This window comes from Alexandromys fortis, unplaced genomic scaffold, assembly GCF_014885135.2.
Source record: "Alexandromys fortis isolate MF-2015 unplaced genomic scaffold, M_Fortis_MF-2015_v1.1 scaffold_42, whole genome shotgun sequence".
Classification (NCBI taxonomy): Eukaryota; Metazoa; Chordata; class Mammalia; order Rodentia; family Cricetidae; genus Alexandromys; species Alexandromys fortis.
In genome coordinates, this window is record NW_026067934.1 from 7,350,350 (window position 1) to 7,368,887 (window position 18,538).

At 50.6% G+C, this 18,538-nt stretch overlaps 1 protein-coding gene across 1 annotated transcript in view; it reads right to left on the reverse strand.

Annotated features, from left to right (window-relative positions):
• Nucleotides 1–1,990: 1,990 nt before the first annotated feature.
• Nucleotides 1,991–18,538, reverse strand: part of Epas1 (endothelial PAS domain protein 1) — an 80,512-nt gene continuing 63,964 nt past the window's right edge. Inside the window, exons 7-16 of the mRNA XM_050145969.1 lie at nt 17,017–17,123; nt 11,531–11,678; nt 10,751–10,965; nt 9,565–9,752; nt 8,734–8,844; nt 7,183–7,688; nt 6,276–6,402; nt 5,965–6,082; nt 5,616–5,789; nt 1,991–4,224 (exon numbers count right to left, since the gene is read on the reverse strand). Of these exons, the coding sequence (XP_050001926.1) occupies nt 4,073–4,224; nt 5,616–5,789; nt 5,965–6,082; nt 6,276–6,402; nt 7,183–7,688; nt 8,734–8,844; nt 9,565–9,752; nt 10,751–10,965; nt 11,531–11,678; nt 17,017–17,123 (1,846 nt within the window). The 3' untranslated portion in view covers nt 1,991–4,072. The remainder of the gene's footprint in view (nt 4,225–5,615; nt 5,790–5,964; nt 6,083–6,275; nt 6,403–7,182; nt 7,689–8,733; nt 8,845–9,564; nt 9,753–10,750; nt 10,966–11,530; nt 11,679–17,016; nt 17,124–18,538) is intronic.

Consider the following 18,538-nt stretch of genomic DNA (forward strand, 5'->3'; position numbering starts at 1 on the left):
CCCTCAATGTCCAGACACCAAGGGGACTTGTGGAGGCCAGAAAATGTGAGCCTGTTTTCACGTTGACCAGAGGTCAGAGAGTTGGAACTTTCCTCTAGTTTCTTCAAGGTTATTGTGCTTCTGCCACTACCTTCAATTGGTATGTTCATTTCCTTGTATCATGTTAATGCAGTCTTTTATCTTACTCCTACCTTTTGGGGTCAGGGTATTTTAAGCAGCTGGAAATTAAACACAGGTGAATTTTTAGTACTCACTGGAATTCCCTCCTGATACTATCCTATATGTTTTTCCATTTTATTATGTTCATTTGTGTCTTCATATTCTTTACTATATTTCTAAATCACCTTTACCCTGGAGAAAGGTATTTTTGTTGAGGCTGGTCCCCGACAAATGGCAGCCCAATGTGGTGCGATCAGCTGACAGGGACCAGAAGCAAAATCTCCAGAAGCCTCAGCATTAAAGTAAGACTGACTGGAGTGTGGCATGTGTATTGCTTGCATTTATGTATGTGCACCATGTGCATATCGGGTACCTGTGGAGGTCAGAAGTGGGCATCAGGTCCCCTGGGACTGGAATCACAGATAGTTGTGAGCTGTCACACAGGTGTTTCCTGCAAATGTGAGTGCTCTTAGTCACGGAGCCGGCTCTCCAGCTCAGACAGGACTTTTTGCAGAAGATCTATCTCATGGCTAGCTTTGGGGCCAAAGGAGGGCAACACTAGATATGAGCTGTATGTCTCTTAGAAATGACCTGGGACGTGTGAAAGTCACTGAGTTCTGGTCTCATCTGGCAGATGTGTACACACAGCATCTTCTAGGCGGATGGAAGCTAACAAGGTAACAATGAATCCAAATATCAGGTGTACAGGGAATGTTGGGATGGCTGGTCATGGGGCTGTCTATACAAATAGGGATGCTGCTGGCCTCCTCTCCTCCCTGTATCACCCTAGAAAGATGCCTGTTTGATCCCCAGAAGAGGGACTTTGACAGAGAATAGGGAGCCCATCAGGTCCATGCCTAGTGCTGGCCTTCTGCTGTGTTCTGTCTCTGGTTGAAGTCTTTTTCTCAACCTGCAATCTACCTAGGAAGACCTTGACCCCACCTTAAAAGTAATGGTCTGTCCTGTCCCTTTAAGAGACAAGCCACGCCCACCCCCTCCCTGTCTAGAAGAGACAACTCCATTCTCTCCCACTTCTCCCCATCCCCCCTCTCCCCTTCCCCCCCCCTCCTCTTCCCTTCCATAACCCACTAAATTAATATCCAACCTCATTCGGCATGGCATGTCTATCCATGTCTCTGTCTCTCACCCACCGCATGGCTCCCTGCCCAGGACTAACTGCCTTCAGGGACCTGAGGCATGGTCTCAGGACCCACTTGGGGAACAGCACCATCACCCACCATGCGGCTCCCTGCCTGGCACTTGCTTGCTCTCGGTCTCTCACCAGCCACGTGACTCCCTGCTGGGGCCTTACTGCCCCTAGTGGGCTCCTGCCCAGGACTGGCTGCCTTCGTGGCCTGTCATAGTCGCAGGACCTGCTGCCCTCTGCAGCCACTCACGCATTCGTGGCATTTTACTTAAACTATTACACTAAACTCCTCCTTGACCTTGGCCCTCCTCCTGGGAACTTCTGCATGGACAGCATGAGGACACAAGGACCAGCAAGCTCCTGAGTATCTCATGTGGATTTCGGAAGGCAGAAACCATGGTTTCTTCCCTTCTTTTCCAGCTTACAGAGAAAAGGGCTCTTAGGTAGTCATATGGTACACCGTATCTGCAGACATACAGACGACAGAGAACGACCTCTGAACTTAGGCACTAGCCAGGTACAGACGTCTTCATTCCTTCTTCAGACTTCTTGTCAGTTTGGTCTTAACCATCTGGTCCAGTTTGGTTCCAGGGCTCATTTTCTGTATGCCATTGGGTAAGGACTTTATTTTCCGTTGGCACAGGCCATGATAAATGCAGAGGAAATGAGAGGCACCAGCAGGAATAGGATCAGAATACTTTAATAAGATATCAGTGTCAAAATACATTTCCTTATAAAGTTAAGCTCCCGGACAGTTACAATGCCGTCAGTAGGAATTTGACAATGCAGTAATGTTCGAAGTTGTTACATTGACAAGAAAGGTTAATGTGAAGCTTGGAATATTTCTCAGTGTTTTTTGTTTTTGTTTTTTAGTAAAACTGCAAAGGGAAAATGCCCTTAATGCTGAGGCAACAACACAGGAAATCAAATACCAGCATTTACATGTCAATAACCCTTTACGTTCTCTCACCGCGTGTCAGGCCACACCGTAGACCAATGTGTGACTTGGACAACACCGTGCCTAGATACTTTTAGCTAGGCTGACTTTGAAAGTTAATTTTTGGTTGGAGCAGTAAGCCCCTTTAGGCTTACTGCATTTTGGCCTGATAGACTTTGTATGTATTTAAAGTTTTATTGTACCCAAGTCAACAACATTGTAAGTCAATTGGTATCACACACCCAAAAGGTGGCCTACCTCCTCCCCAGTGAGTTACAAAGTGCTCTGGGACCAGTATTTTCAGTGCTTCCTACCTATTCATGTCACTTCATGTGACTGAGACCTCAGCTAGAGGCTATCCCTGGAGGTCTGCCTGCTGTTCACCAGCAGGGGGCGCTGCACCTTGGCTTTGCAGGACCGGCTGCCCTGCAAGCTGTGGGCTGTGGCGCTGTGCAGGGCTGGTCAGACCTGGCACCATCTCCCAGTTTAGCTCTCCAGGGACTGGGTCACTATATTATTTGTGAATCCCTACTTGCTTTGTGAATTCCCATTCAAACCATTTCATGGTAGCGGTGGAAATACCCAAATGTGCCGCATGAGAGAGACAGGTAGAGTCGCGTAGCGCGTAGCTCAGTGCACTTGAAGGGCTAGCAACACCACCTGAAAAAAGTGAAAGCACTTCCTGCCCATCCCCCATGTGCCATCAGAGCCCCCGTGGCAGCAATGACAATGCATACGTACATAATGCACAGCGAACAAGAGGAGAGAAGAGGGCTTGCCTGCTCCCCCTTAGTGACTCCACTCCCGGGATTGTTTGCCACATCTATGGCATAGCAACAGGCCAAAGCAAAAGGTCACTAGAGAGAGAGGTGGGGCAGGGGATCCGTAGCAGTGTTAGTACAGGCCTGTGGGAGTACTATACAGTTCTACAGTGTGCAGAACACTGAGAAGAATAATAAGAACAGCCCTAATGAGATCTTAAAAGTGATTTTGTGAGCAGGAATCCATTTCTAAGTTTTTAGATATTAAAAGTACCCATATATATGATAAACACTAAACCCAGATATAAATTTTCCTTAAAAAAAAAAACCTCAGTTTTGCTTTTGAGTAATAATAATAGTAAAAATCCACTGAACCTGGGGTGAGATGGGAGACACCATGGTTCAGGAAGGCCACCGTGTAGCTTCACAGGTAACCCTGGAGTTTACCCTTCACATTGCTTTCCTGCCCCGCAAGTCAGATCAAAATCAGAGCAAAGAACTGACTTTTTACAATATGGTGATTTTGTGTGTGTGTGTGTGTGTGTGTGTGTGTGAGAGAGAGAGAGAGAGAGAGAGAGAGAGAGAGAGAGAGAGAGAGAGAGAGAGAGATAGAACAAGAGGAGACAGAGAGAATCCATAGTGGGGCTCGGAAAGGAAAACTCTTCTCTTTGGCAACAATGACAAACACACTTCCGCTGAACGGAGCCAAAGCTTTCCCTAGCAGGAGAGCCAACATCCACCATGACTGTTAGTAGGGATACTGAGTGTGAGAGAGAAACCTTTGGGGAATATAAATTAGAAATAACTCAAGGGAGGGAGGGGGAAATCATATAAAATTTCAGAACATTTTCATCGACGGTAAAACAACTATGTATTTTTAAAACACAGATAATCAAGTGAGCATGTCAGATAAAGGCCACTGCTTGGTGACCTGGGCAGACCGGCCCGGTCAGTACATCTCTTAAGAAGTGTGCTGGTGTTAGATATACCTAGTTGCAACACAGACGGAAGGTAAAGCTGGCAGGACAGGATGGCCGGGCAGGAGCATGCCCGGCCGAAGGCCCTGGCTCAGGTGGCTTGATCCAGGGCTCTGAGAAGGTCTCTCCCCTGCAGGAGTGTGGAACTTCCCGGCACAGGGACGTTCACCTCACAGTCATATCTGGTCAGTTCCGGCAACAGGTAAGGCTCGAGCGATGGCCCCAGCAGTCGGCTCGCCATGCCTATGAGAAGGGGAGGGGAGGCAGTTTTAAAAGCCTGACCCAAGCCCTGACACAGTTCCTACTCCACTGTAGACAATCAGGACAAGGGCACTCGTGGAAAGACTGACATCTCCGGCTGCCAGGCCAGGAACTTCAGGTGCCACAGCCCTCTTGCCCTGGGCTCCACTTCCCATTCAGAGAAGAGAGCATGTCTCAGCAGTGCTGAGATCCAAGGCAGGTAGAAGCGGCAACAGGGGTCTCATAGCTTAGGTACAGAGCCATATCCTGGGGACCTCTCCCTCCTGGGGTCCACCTGCTTCCCCTTCTTGCCTGCACACCTATGAACAGATACCCCACCCCTTGTTAATTTCACCTCTTCTTTCAGTCATGGTCAGAAAATGCTCTAAATTGAAATGATTTTGGCTTCGGTTTTAACCACTGGGGAAACTGGTCATTTGCTGGCTGCTGCTGACCAGATGTATACCAGGGGGTGAGCGACGCATGGTTCTCTCCTTTAAACCTTCGGGTTTGCCAGCCCACCTGCTGCCCAGGGCTTTTGGGGTTCCACAGACTGAGAACACACCTATAAATGTCCCCCAACTATACTACTGTAGACAAGACTCTGGGATTTTCACCCCCTCCCCCAAGACCACAAACTGTGACAAACAGAGGCTTCTGTGGGAACATATCTGTTTGGTGGCAACAGCTGAACTTTCCAGATTATTCCCAAGCCACCCTCTTGTCAGTGGGACCTGCGCATGCTTCTAGAGAGATGCCCCAGAGTGCTGTGTGTGCGCACTTCAGGCCAGGAGGAGCTAAGGAAAGACAGAGACTTCTGGTCTTACGGTGCCCAGAGCCTGCAAGTGACTGAATTACTGGAGGATTCGTAGACACAGAGCCTTGCTACCCACTTCCCACGGCAGCCAGCTTGTCTGCATGACCCATCCCACCTTCCCAAAGCAGCCAGCTTGTCTGCATGGCCCATCCCACACCAGCTGTCTTCTCAGAAGTCCATCCCAGCCCTGGGCCCTTCACCACCTCCTTTCCAAAGCCTCCCCGGCCTGAATTAGTCAGAAGTGGCTGTAGCTCTGCCCTCTCTCTGGGGCCAGAGAGCCCTTTCTCCTTCTCCCGTCCCTCAGTTCAGGTCCTCACTGAGGGTGTCTGCAAGGGGCTCTTTGAACAAGTCACCGTCAGACCCTGGCCTGATACCATGCAGGTCCTGGCTAACCCAAGCTCATGCAGCCTGACTGGGTGAAAAGCCCTGAGTACTGTAACCAGTTGTCTGAGACTTGAACACGGCCTGTCGTCCAAATGCCGAGCTGCTACGTGAGTGGCTGCTTCCCAGCTTCCTGTCCATCTGGGCCACCTGAGTGCATCAGCCCCTGGGTGTGGTGTGAGTCTCAAACACTCACCTGACACCTTTGGGGCTCCTGGAGGACGGAAGTCCTGGAACTGCGAGGCATAGCACTGTGGCGGGAACCCACTCTTGGGATTTTCTCCTGGGCTCATGGCAGATGGTGGTTGTGGGGGTGGCAGGTGTCTCAGTGGCTGGCCCAGACCTCTCATGGAGTTTTGGGTGAATTCATCTGGAAGATCCAAGCAGAGAGTGAGAGTGGCCTTCTTTTTCTTCTCAGAGATCACGGAGAGACCTTAGAACCTGGAGTCCCGCTCATGGCATGAGCATAGCCCATCTAACAAGACTCAGGGAACGGGCCCTGAGCCTCCAACCCTCCACCAGACCCCTGGTTCAGGCCTGCTTACCAGGGGCCACATTTGTACTGATGGTCTTGTCAGGCATCAGAGGACAGGTCCTCCCCATGAGGCTCTTCATACGTTTCCACATCAGATGGGAACTGCTGCTGGCGCCCGGAGGGTCCCCCTGTGGATGTGAAGTGTAGCTGGAGGAAGAGGGGCAGGGGTGGAGTGGGGTGGGGGCACCACACAGACCCAGTTGGTGCAGACACAGGAGGGTGCTCACCACCGGAAGGAGCTGTCTGCATCTTTGTCTTAGCCTCACCTCCTGCCCAGCGGGCTGAGGTGCCCACGGTATTCACAGTGAAGAGGTGGCTTACCCCACTTGTGTCTTGGAAGCCTTGCTCCTCATACTCCAACTGGCGCTTCAGCTTCAGCTTGTTGGAGAGGGCTATCATGGCTGGGCTCATCATGTAGGGGCCGCGAGCCCCGAAGTCCTTTGCAGATCTGCCAAGAAGAGGGAGTAGGAGTAGGAGTAGGTGTGAGAGGGTCATGGTCTCCCACCTGCTGTCTTCACCTGGACCCAACACTTATGATAAAGGTGCTTTGTGGACCCAGAATGCAGAGTGCCAGAGGACCTGACCAGCCGTGCCTGCCTTCTGCTCCTCTACCTGGTGAGATGCCAAAGCCTGCAGTCACCCGTACCTCCTTCCACGCACTTATTTTACCTCAGCTACTCTCAGGCAGTTCTGCCCTTCTGGGTGTCTGTCCTGCTGGGTGACATCAGTCTCTACAAGGATTTCTGCCCAGTGCCTCCCACCCAGAGGACTGTTTGGGGCACTTAATTACAAAGGGCACACACTACAGATAACACACCTTGGCTTCTGGGACTTAGTCCAGTGAGCACCTGGTGTGGTGAGATAGGGAACCTGCATGTACCCCGCAGCACCTGCATGTACCCCGTAGAGGCTCTTGGGTAGAAAGCACAGGAGTGTGGAGAGAATGGAGAAACTGTCACTCAAATACCTGTTTGTGCCCAAAGATGAACCCTAGGTAAGTAAAGTTCCCTTGGGGTGATGTAAAGATAGACACCAGGTTGGAAGCCCTTCCTCCTTTCTCCTGGGGTTTTGCCCTTCAATGCCAGTCCCCTAACTAGGTAGACAGAGCGACGGCTGCTGCAGAGTGAGGGGATACGGTGGGGTAGGAAGCCCATGGGCGGCTCCAGAGCACCCACTAGGGGACTGTACCTATGTCTTCTCCCTGCCCAGTAAGGCATCTGTCACTGACCTCATCTTGAACATGGAGACGTGGGGTGAAGTGTTGGGAGGCTCCAGCTGTGATGGCCCCAATGGCAGAGCCCCCAGGGCCTCGGCGTTCTGATCGTCAGCAGGCCACTTGGAGGGCCCAAACTGTAATGGTGGGTCTGGAGGCCACTGAGTGTTGGATCTGCCTCCCATAGAAGAGAGAGGAGTGCTGGCCTGGCCACAACATGGTGGCAGGGACCCTTTGTCCCCAGGGTCAAAGAAGATGGAAGACATAGGCCAGTGCTCAGGCTCCGTCTTCCTGCTCTCTAGCTGCTGTGGGTACTTGTCCGGGAAGAAGGGGCTGTGGGCGGCCCCCGGGGCTAGTGGCTGGAAGATGCTTGTCATGGTACTGAAGCAGTGCTGGGCATTGGGCTGGGGGCTCTCTGGCATGTGTGGCTCCTCTGGGCAGATTGGGCTTAGCTGGAAGTCTTCCCCATCCATTGGGATGTAGGGTGCCAGAGTCTCCAGGTCCAGCTCATTGAAATCGGTCTGAGAAGAAAAGAGCAGAGACGAATTGCGGTGACTGCCCATCCCATGTCCATTCCATGGCCTTTTAAAATGGGTCAGTCCCCCATCCAAATTCTTCTGTTGGAAACTCTCAGGTTTGCCGTCTAGGGTGCAAGAGTTTCTGTCATGATATTAAGCTTCCCACGTATGTATCCCCTCACTCAGTATTGTGAGCTTCCACCCCTGACCTGCAAAGCCTTCTTGTTCCATTCTCTTTCAGTCAGGCAAGCCCCCTGCCTCCACAGCATGGGCTGCCCCTTCATACTATTCTGGCTACATGTGAGCTCCTGAGATGAAGGACAGCTTACCTTCCCCTCCCTCGTGTCCTGTAAAGGGCCTGCCATCCTCACCAGCAGGTACCCAGAGACCCTGCATCGTGTTCCCCTTGTCACAGTGGAACACTCATAAACAGAGACATGAGCTGTGGGGACGGACCCCTCCCTGCAGACAGACAGACCTCTGTAACTAGCACCCAGAGACTGTTACTGCAGCAATGCTGCCTGTTCGCACCCAGGAAAAGAGACACGCGCTGAGGAGCAAGTTACAAGCCTGGATGGAGAACTGGGCCTGAGACAGACTGAGGTAGGGATTGCCCCTAGCGTGCTGGCCATCACCACGTTCTCCCACCTCCTCCACTTATGTTTGTGCAAGAGCATGTGACCTTGTGCAGTAAACTGTCATTGAATATACAACTCAGGAGCACCTTTGTCTGTCATTTTTTTTAAAGTATTTAAAGTGAAATGGTTTTTTAAAAAATGCATTGGTTGAAGAATCTGGACACGCCTCTCTACAGGTCTGATAGCGTGGTTTCAGTTTGGCATGTGTGTGAAGGCAGCTGTCTAAGAAAGGAGGAGACGAAGTTGAGAGTTAGAAACAGAAGCGCAGGACTGAGCAGTGAAAAGGTGGGAGGAAGGGTGATGGCAAGAGGAAGGGTGATGACAAGCTCTCTGTCCCCAAGGCTTTGCTCAGTATCCCCGGGACCTCTGCAAGGGGATGCAGGAGCCTTCATCGCCCACGCAGAGCCTACCTGGGTGTTGCACTGGTCCTTTGCCTCCGTGTCCATGGCAAAGAGCTTCTCAATCACTTCCATCTTCAAGTGATCCTCCAGAGAAGAGTAGTAGTCCGCAGGGCTGCTGGGCTAGAAACCGAGGAGCAGACCAAGTCAAGAACAAGGTGTTTGTCTCCCCAGAAGTCCAGTGTAAACAGATAAGCATGGTTCCTGGCTCATTCTGCCCCATTCCACCACGTATCTATGAAGGGGGGCTCTACTATTTACAAGTGGTATGAAGTGGATCCCTTCATCACCTGCTCTGAACCTTGGTCTCCTCATAAGATGTTTGCATCACTTCCTAGAGCAGGAATCCTCAACCTTCCTAATGCTGTGACCCTTTAACACAGTTCCTCCTGTTGTGGTGACCCCCAACCACAAAACTATTTTTGTTGCTACTTCATAACTGTAAATATTGCTACTGTTCTGAATTGTAATGTAAATATTTGTGTTTTCTGGTGGTCTTAGGTGACCCCTGTGAAAGGGTTGTTCAACCCCCGGCATCACAACCCACAGGTTGAGAACCGCTGTCCTAGGGTGTCCGGAGCTGCACATTGGATAGAGGCTGTGGCCAACAGGGCTCTGTGACTGAAGCCTTCTGTCTGCAGAGACCAAACTCGGGTGTCACTGCTTCGCTAGGAGTGGAGGCAGCAGTTAGCTCTACAGTCCCTGGTGGACGAGTGTCACAGCCATTCTTAGGGAGTACTGCAATAACGGGAGAGGGACAGTACTTCTCAGGGTGTCTTTTCTGTCATCTGGCAGCAGAGCAGAGCCTCCCACTCTGCCTACTCCCCGGAGGGTGGGGCTCACCGTGGAGCAGCTGCTGCTGCTTGTAGCACTGGGTGTGGTGTTCCCTGGGGTACCCGCCTGGGGCACAGTGAAGGCAGGCAGGCTCCCGGACTCACTCTGGGCACTGTGGCTCAGCTCTGCAGCCCATGGCTGACCTGGGGGCAGCACGGCCTTGCCATAGACTGATGACTCATCAAAGTTCTGGCTTCCTGTAAAGACAAGACATGCATGGTGGACATTCGTGAGGTTGAGGCTCAGCCCAGGGAGGAAGAAGCCCAGAAGATTCACAAAGTCCTAAAACAGTCCTGAAAGTGGACCTGGGGTTGACACCCTCTGTACCCTGGAGCCTAGCTAGGACCCAAGAGCCGCTGACCAGAGCTGTGGTTCAATATGGGGACTCCTTACAACGAGAGCCATTTCTAACAGCGTTTGGCTTTCAGAACCAACTAAACTTACTGGAAGCAGTTGCTCCCTGCAGAGCACTCCAGAATGTAGATGAGGAAGTTACCAGAAAAGAATGCGGCCATTTGCCTTAGTGTCACCACCAAGCTGGGGCTGCAAGGTATCTCATGCAAGGGCTCAGTGCCCTTTGGAATTCGGTGAGGTATCAATTTTCCTCTCAAATGCATGTTATCAAGGGGTGAGTGAATGCAAAGACCTACAGTCCGGATCGGGCTAGGGGGAGGGTATGAACTGGAAGAGGTCTTTGGGTATATACAACAAGAAGTTGAAATACCTGAGAACTCTGCCTGGACCACAGTAACTTTGCTTCTAGTGAGACAGGTGACCATTCTAATGTGGACAATCTTGGGGACTTCATCCTGGGCCTGGATTTTCTCCCCACTGGGTGTTCTTGGCCTTATTCCTTCCTTAGCCTTCCACTTAAATAAGGGCATCCTCTTTGAGATGATACATGAGGGGCCCTACCGTCTCTCTGGATATACCCAGAAAATCCTCTCTCCCTCAGCTCAGACTCCCACAGCCAGGTGGAGAATGGACCCTTCTCGTAGCCCACCACCACTTCACGAGGACATATAACTCGGTGGCCAGGGAGTTTGTGGTTCTTTTGTGCCCAGCAGAGCCTGACCATGAACAAGTGATTGGCACAAGGGCAGGGTGTGGCTCTGGTCTAGCGAATGTACGGCTGCAGAGGTTTGTCATAAGAAGAACTGTGCCCAGAGTTCAACTAGGGCTAGGAAGTACCCACCAAAATCCAGAGAAATAATGGCATCTCCCGGGGTGGGGGCCAGCTGAGCTAGCTCCTCGGGCTCCTCCTTCAGCTTGGTGAACAGGTAGTTACTCTTCTCGGATACAGCCACGTCACCACTGCTGTCGAAGATGCCGTTCATGGCCATCAGGTGGGGCCGGAATAGGGACTCGGTCTGGTCCATGGAGAACACCACATCGTTCTTCTCAATCTCACTACCGGCATGAGAGAGCTGGTCAGAGTTTCTGCAGATTTCTAGCCAAAGCCTTCAGCTTCCCCAGATATGTAGAAAGCCTGATAGCTAACCCTCCCGGACAAAAGAGATGGGCAGAGATACTGTTGGCAATTTGGAAAGAGTCGAAGTCTGTTAGGCACAGAGGCAGAGACAATGAGAATAACCTCTGCCCATGGGCTGCTTCAGATGGCTGCGCGGCTGGTGCACAAGGCGCCTGGATGCTATGTCAGTTTCCTTCATACGAGCAATGGCTGCCTCTGGTGTCTTCCCAGGCATGGTGGGGGGAAGGCACACCATCTGAGTCTCCCCCAAAAGCATGAGCAGCTCTCCTCTTTCCCATTCACACAATATTAAGCAACTACTGTGTACAATCTTCTCCCCACAACACAGTCAGAGACACGACACCATAACAGACAAGGCGGAAGGTGGATTAGAAATCTCAAGAGCTCTCCTCCTAAGATCTCAGAAGGATCCCTCTAGCAAACAGCTTTTAGAGGTAGCGCCCAGAGCGGAGGAGGCTGGTGCCCCCCCCCCCCGCCACTCACCTCAGGACGTAGTTGACACACATGATACATTGGGGTTGCAGGTTGCGGGGGTTGTAGATGACTGTCCCCTGGGTCTCCAGCCACACATAGCCTCCGTGTTTTGCTAGCATCCGGTACTGGCCAGACACCACCTGCCCCTTGGTGCACACTAGGGAAGAAAGGAGGCAGAGGTAAGGGATGTGGGGGAGCAGTGCACAACACACACTCAGGTCCCACAGGAAGTATCACCTGCCAGGGGAGGGGTGGGGTGGGGTGGGCAGGGCTGCCAGATAGACACTGGGGACTGGAAAGACTGAGCTAGGAGCGAGGCTAGAGGTCATGTCAGCATGACCTTTGTTTTAGCAAAGGAAAGCAGAGCACTGCCCGCCCAGTGCGGGAATGACCCACTCTCTGCTGTCAGACTCCCAGGCAGCTCGGTGGAAACTATAGCCAAGAACAGCACCCTGCTTTCTTCACGGGCTTCATCCTCTGCAGGCAGCGGGGGCTAGAATGCATCTTGGAGAAAGGTCAGCTGCATGGATGCGGGCCCATCACCATTCCCTGACTGAAGGACAGACAGAGGGCCACCCACATGCTGGACAAGTGCTCTACCATGGACTTGCAAACCAAACCGTCTGCTTTCATTTTAACACAAGGTCTCTGTAATTGGTCAGGCTGGCCTTGAACTCACTTCGTAGCCCAGGCAAGCCTTAAGCTTAATGATTCCTCTGCCTTAGTCACCAGACTAACTGGGACTCGGGGTTGTGCCATGAGACCAGCTGAGGTCTGGATTTTAAAAATCATGACCTTTGCACTTGTTAGGTCTGTCAGCTTAGGGGATGCGGACAGCGTTAGATAAACTACTGCACCCTTCAGCTGGGGTCAAGAAAGGCCTATAACCAGGACCAGCACTTCTCACAGCCTCCTCCTCCTCGGCCACTGGGAGTTCTTCACACTTGCCTCCCAACTGCCCACTGAGACTACCTGCTTGGAGTTCGTTCTTTTTCTAGATTGTTCTAAGAGTTCATTTTCTCATGTGTTATCACTGTCTAAAAACCCCAGGGGAGGGGTCCTCTTCCCCATCTCCAGATGTATTTTCCAGTTTTGTTCACGCGAGCTCAAGAGCTCCTTTTCGCTAGTGTCTGCTGCCCTTAGAAACGTCTGCTCGCCTTTTTAAACTGTCCACTTGACTTTCATCCCCTGGGAGTTTATTGTTTGGAGCTCGAGCCCAGAAAGAGCCCAGGTCACAGAGAACTGGGTAGAGGTATGGTGGGAGGATCAGGAAGTCTTGCTGGCTGGGGGACTTTGGGGGAAGGAACAGTCCTGGTGTGGTTTCCTCCTCTGCAAACTGTGGTATTAAGAATAATAGTACTGTTCATCACTGTCGTTATCAACCGTCCAGGATGCTACCGTGGTTCCTGCTGAGCATCAGATGGACTGGCCTGCCCCGTCAGCCGCACAGATGTTGTTTAGAAGTCTCCTCTTTCCCAAGCTACTACTGTCCAGTGCTTGGGTTACAGTGCTCAGAACTGTTTACAGGCCCTGTCTCAGGGGGCTCTGTGGGAAAACATCCAGGCATCTCCCCATGTTTCCTGGTCAGCTCGTGGGCCATCTTCCTGTTCATTGGTCCCACATGGTAGAGAGACACAGACTATTCATGTTCATCATAATCCCTGTGTCTTGGCACTTCTTAACCTCTTGAAAACCTTAACCAGCACCAGCAAGGGGGCAGGAATGACTGAGAATTACATATATGCATTGCTCCACAGAGTCCAAAGCTGCCTTGGGAGATGAATTCAAGCTCAGGGCCCGGTAAAGAGTGTGCCTCTGGAAACCAGTGTGAAGACAAGTGACAGTGTGGGTTATCATTAGCATGTGAACACCTGTTTCACATCTGCAGTGACTGCAGCCCTCACAAATTTCCCTTTGCTAAGCGTTATTGCTGACTTGCACGAAAGTCTCAGATTTAGGAGTCAAAATTAGATTCCCATTTTCACCTTTCTTTGCCTTTCTGTAACGAGCTTTAGTGGGTTTTCATTTGCCTTCATGGAAATGTACCCATTTTAAGCATACAGTGCAATGAGTTGACAAATGTAGACACCTATGTAGCCATCACCTCAGCGAAGGCACAAACCCTCCATCTCCCTCAGAGCCAATGCTCATGTTCCTAACGAATCTTAGTTCCAACCTCTGATCCCTGACTTTTCTGTCACCATCTCTTACCCTTCCTAGACTTTTTATAGGGTCATTCAAACTAATTTCAAGGGCATGATGTCATTGTACTTGATCAGCCTGATTTTGAGGTCCATGTTATTGCAGATGTTTCTTCTGCTTCCTCCCTTTTCATGGGGGGAGTAGTACCTCATTCTATAGATAAACCATAGTTAGTTGTCCCTCTGACTGGATGGCGGTTTCTTCTGTGTCCTCCCTTTTCATGGGGGAATAGTACCTCATTCTATGGATAAACCATAACTAGGTCATCCCTCCATCTGGGCGTTTGAGTTCTCAGTTGTTGTGAATACCACTGCAGTAGACATCTGTGCCCAAATCTTTGTTTGAATGTCGTCTCATTTCTCACAAGAGTTTAGCAAGAAGTTTAGCTAGATTATATGCTAAGATCATGCTTTTATTATCAGCAACAGCCAAATTATTTTTCAGAGTGGTTGAGTCATCCTAATCTAATCTTTCCAATGGAATATTGTGCTGTAGGGAGGAACGAAATCACCTCTTAACGTGAGGAGACTCAGGACTCAGGGTAGGAAGGCTTGACTCACTTCACGATGCACGAGACAATAGTGACAGCGTTGAGACAGGTAGTGGGTCTTCAGATTCCCAGGGCAATCAGTCCTCCCTGAATACATTATGTCTGAGCCCAGAAACCAGCGAGAAAGCAAAGTCTGCTATGGCCACTTGGTTAAACCAACAGAAAGACATGCACAACAAAAAGAACTCTGGTCTTTTCCACTGACCTTTTTTTTTTTTTTTTTTTTTTTTTTTTTTTTTTTTTTTTTTTTTTTTTTGGTGCTATGGAGACCCTCTTAGCTGCAAGGGAAACAATTCTTGCACAATTTCAAGTCCGAAGTTAACTCATTTAGACAGTTCTTAATGCAAACCACATTCGAGGCTCTTAGTCTTTTTGATGAAACAGTTCACCAAGCAGAGGTTGTAACTGCATTTCTAGTAATTGCAGGCGAAGGCCTGCTCTATCAGTAGAATCTAATTCACACCAGCATCCTAATCATCTCATTAATGCCAGCCTTGGTGAGGGGCCTGCTACTTGGTAGGGAGATAGGCTTTTTATGGCCTTTAATCTTGTTTTCCTAAGAGCACAACAAAGAGAAGCCACTCCAGCCCCTCCTTTGAGAGTAAAGATGTATAAATTATTAATCCATTTGGAAATGATGACTTTCAATTATCTAAATCTGCGTGAGGACTGAGCTTCTCCAGGCATTTTGGTGGGAAACACGTACAGGCTGAGAGACACATGGGGATGGATTGGAGACATGTAACTTAGACCTGCTTCGAACCTGAGCCTCTGCCTTGGCGGGGATGAGTGTAGCTGTATTGCAGGGGGAGGTGGGATGGGGACACTCCTGTCTCAACTGACACTGTTTCCAGCACTCAGCGTGCTGCAGTGCTCTCAAGCAGAGGCCTCTGTGCTCAGGGCAGCTTTACCTAACTCCACCGGGGAACAACCACAGAACAAGAAACAAAAAACAAAACCCGGAGTCTGTGCTTCCTAGTTAGACCGTGAGTTATCTTATGTGTGCTGGGAGATTAAATATACGGATTAAGTAAAAACAACATCTAACCAGAAAGTTTTTCCAACATATTTCCCCCAGGAGTCATCCTCAAAACCAATAGGACCAACTTTTTTTCTTTTCTTTTTTTCTTTTTGGCTAGCTCTTTTTTATAGAACAGAGCATTCTAAAGAGGGAGGAGCCTTTTCCTACGCCTGCCTGGTGAGAAGTATATTAGCAGCTATCGGCACATTCTACTGTGTCCGTCTGTTCACCCCTCCCCAGAAGATCAAGTACAATACTGTCCTCCAAGAATTCAATTCAGATTCAATTCAATCCCAGATACTTAAAAAAAAAGTCCTTGCCTCCCTGTTTTGACAGATCCCTTGGCTTAGAAGGCTAAGGAAGGAAGGAAGGAAGGCAGACTCTGAGACAGGAGCTGGTGAGCGAGGCCAGAGCTGGGCAGAGTAGAGCTGTGTGTCTCATCCAACCAGCCATGGGAGTGGGGAACCCCTAGGAAGCACAAAAGCATTGGACCCTCCAAGAGAAGGCTACAATCTAGTTGGGCCACAGTCATGGCTTCCAGGAGCACCCTGGTCTCTTTCTGCCATTCCTGGGCCACTGAGTAGGGTTGGATAGAGGCTTTTTGTGTTTGGGTATTTGGGGATTTTTGCCAGAGATCACAGTGGGAGACTTGTCTGAGATACCATAATGCTTCCTGCTGTATTATTAGATCAGATGAAACCCAAATGTCACAGGGAGAACAGGGACAAACTCCCCCCACCTCTCTCTCCATGCCGTACGCAGCTTGTGGAGTTGCTGCTTAGAGGATCTGAGCTCCAGCTGTCCTGACTGGGAGGCAGAGGAAAGGGAGACAGACTCGGGACTAGGACCTGTTTCCTATGTTGTCATTATGGCTCCTGGGAAGCATCTCGGGGTTTTACCCATTTGAATCTCCTATCCCACACTCTCATCAACCCTGTCTGTACCAGTGTCATGCTCGGATGCTCTCTCTCCCAAATATATTTTTGTCTGTGAGGTCAACGTTCACTTGGTGCCCCAGACACTGTGAGAGATGCTGAGGTCAGAGGCCAGCCAGCTTCAGGGAGCCCAGCCTCTTTTCCCCTCTGAAACAAGACCCCTTAGGGAAGAGATTAAGTGTGTCAATTCCTAGTCTTCAGAGGGCAAGAAATTACCCCGGAGCATCTACACATGGGAAGACTACTTTGGCAAGCTGGCCAAGAAGGTGACCACATGCCAAGAAAAGCCACTAAATTCTTTAAAAATTCAACTTAGAAATAAGTGCCTCATTACATCAGCCACATGTCAAGTACCACCTAGGTCATGTGTGGCCTGTGAGGACACAATGGTTCTACGAGAGAGGTTGGGCTGGACACTTTTGGTCCAGGCCTTTGCCCCATGCTTACACTGTGCTACCTGGACAGCCCCACCCCTTTACACTCTCTCTGTTTAGCTCCACCCTCCTTTGCCCTTACAACCGATCCAGAGCTAGCCCACTCCCTTCTGAACTCTCCCAGACCCCTCCCTATGCTGAGGTACTTGACTGCCTACGAGGACATCAGAGTCTTTTTCTTAATTTGCATGAAATCATCTACAGGCTGCTGGCAGCTATGACTCTCTGACCATCCTGATGGCATCTACTTCATGTGCCACCTAAGACGGTGACCGTGGGAGGCCAAGGCTGTGTCTTGTTAATCATACTCCTCATGGGCAGACGACAAGGACACAGGTACTCAGGAAACTTACAGTTCTGGTGACTTTTGGTCATGTTCTCTGAGTCCAGGGCATGGTAGAATTCGTAGGCAGAGCGGCCAAGGAGTTCCTCGGGGTGGTAACCAATCAGTTCCATGATTCTGATGAAAAAGAAACCAACAGGTGAGGAGGAAAGGCCAGATGAGCTTGACAGAGCGTGCAAGCGGGACTTCCGGAAGCTCAACCGAGAAAGCATCAAGTTCATACCCTGGTCAAGCAAGACCCCGTCACACTGGGCCTGCAACTGTGGATCGTCCTCCCACCACACACCTCCTGTGTTCCTGAAGTCCTGTCTCAGAGGACTCCACTGCACACACAGCCTACTATCTAAGAAGTCCTGGGGCCAGGAAGGGTTCACCTAGCTCCACTTCCCGGCTCATGCAGAAGAATTTGTGGAAATCCAGGAGGGCAGAGGGGTGGTTTGATGTTCAGGCAACTGCCCAGGTCAGGAGAGGAACAAGAGCTGAGGCCTCCTGACTCCCAGCTAGAGCACATTCTAGTAGACGCTGAAGAACGTTTAAGTGAACTCCTGTGGCCCAGGCGGGGAGATGGCTTGGTAAGGAAGAGCCAGGCAGGGAGAGCCACCTGTGCTGTGGCGTCACTCCTTGCTTCTCAGGTGCCATCTGTGACCCTAGGTATGTCTCCAACAGCTCCTTTGATCCCCTCTCCCCATCTCTAGGAAAGGAGGACAGAAATTCCTAAGGGGGAGAAACAGGAAACCAATCCTCACATATAAACAAGCAGCAAGGCCGGAACAGGGCACGGCTGTGCCGAGCATGGATGATGTTCATTCTGTGTGGTGTCTGGTTTGGGTAGGAACCGGCTAGGGGAGCCATGGAGAAGCACTGAAGCCTCTGTGTGGAGACATGTGCGTGAGGAAAGCCTGCTCCGGAAGCACTGTAGTGGCCACCTTCTGTATCACATGTCATTCCTGCGACTATTTCTCCATCTCGATATGTCACACATTTTCTCTCTTGAGTGCATCGTCCAGTTTGTTCTGCCTCTCACAAGTCGGAGCTGACGATATGGGCTCATTAAGATAATCCTACTTGGAAGCACATTCCTTTGGACATGGTTGTGTCCTGTGTCCCTGGGCAGAGGCTAAGGACAAGGAGAGGAAAACTAAAGCCCCATGTGCACAAGTTGCTGTTCCACATTCCTTCTGTCCACATGGGAATCATGCATGTGGCTCTCAGACTCCATCCTTCTAAAAGGTCATTTTAGACCTGCTATTCTCTGGGCTGGAGGAAACTGCCCAGGTTCTGGGTGTGCCAGAGTCCAGTCTTTGCTCCCGAGCAACTTTTCGGCTCACTGGCAGTGTGCCATGTACCCTCGGTCCTGGCCTCTTCTCCACCTGTCTGCAAGCCTTAACTCTTGCAGGATCAGCCTGTGGCCTCTCTTTCTCCAGAGTCCCCTCCCACTCCTTTAGCCCTAGGAGTCCTGAAGACCATACGCAATGGCCCTAGGAAGGAAGCACTTGTCTCTCACATCCTGCGCTTTCTCCTATCGTCCCCGC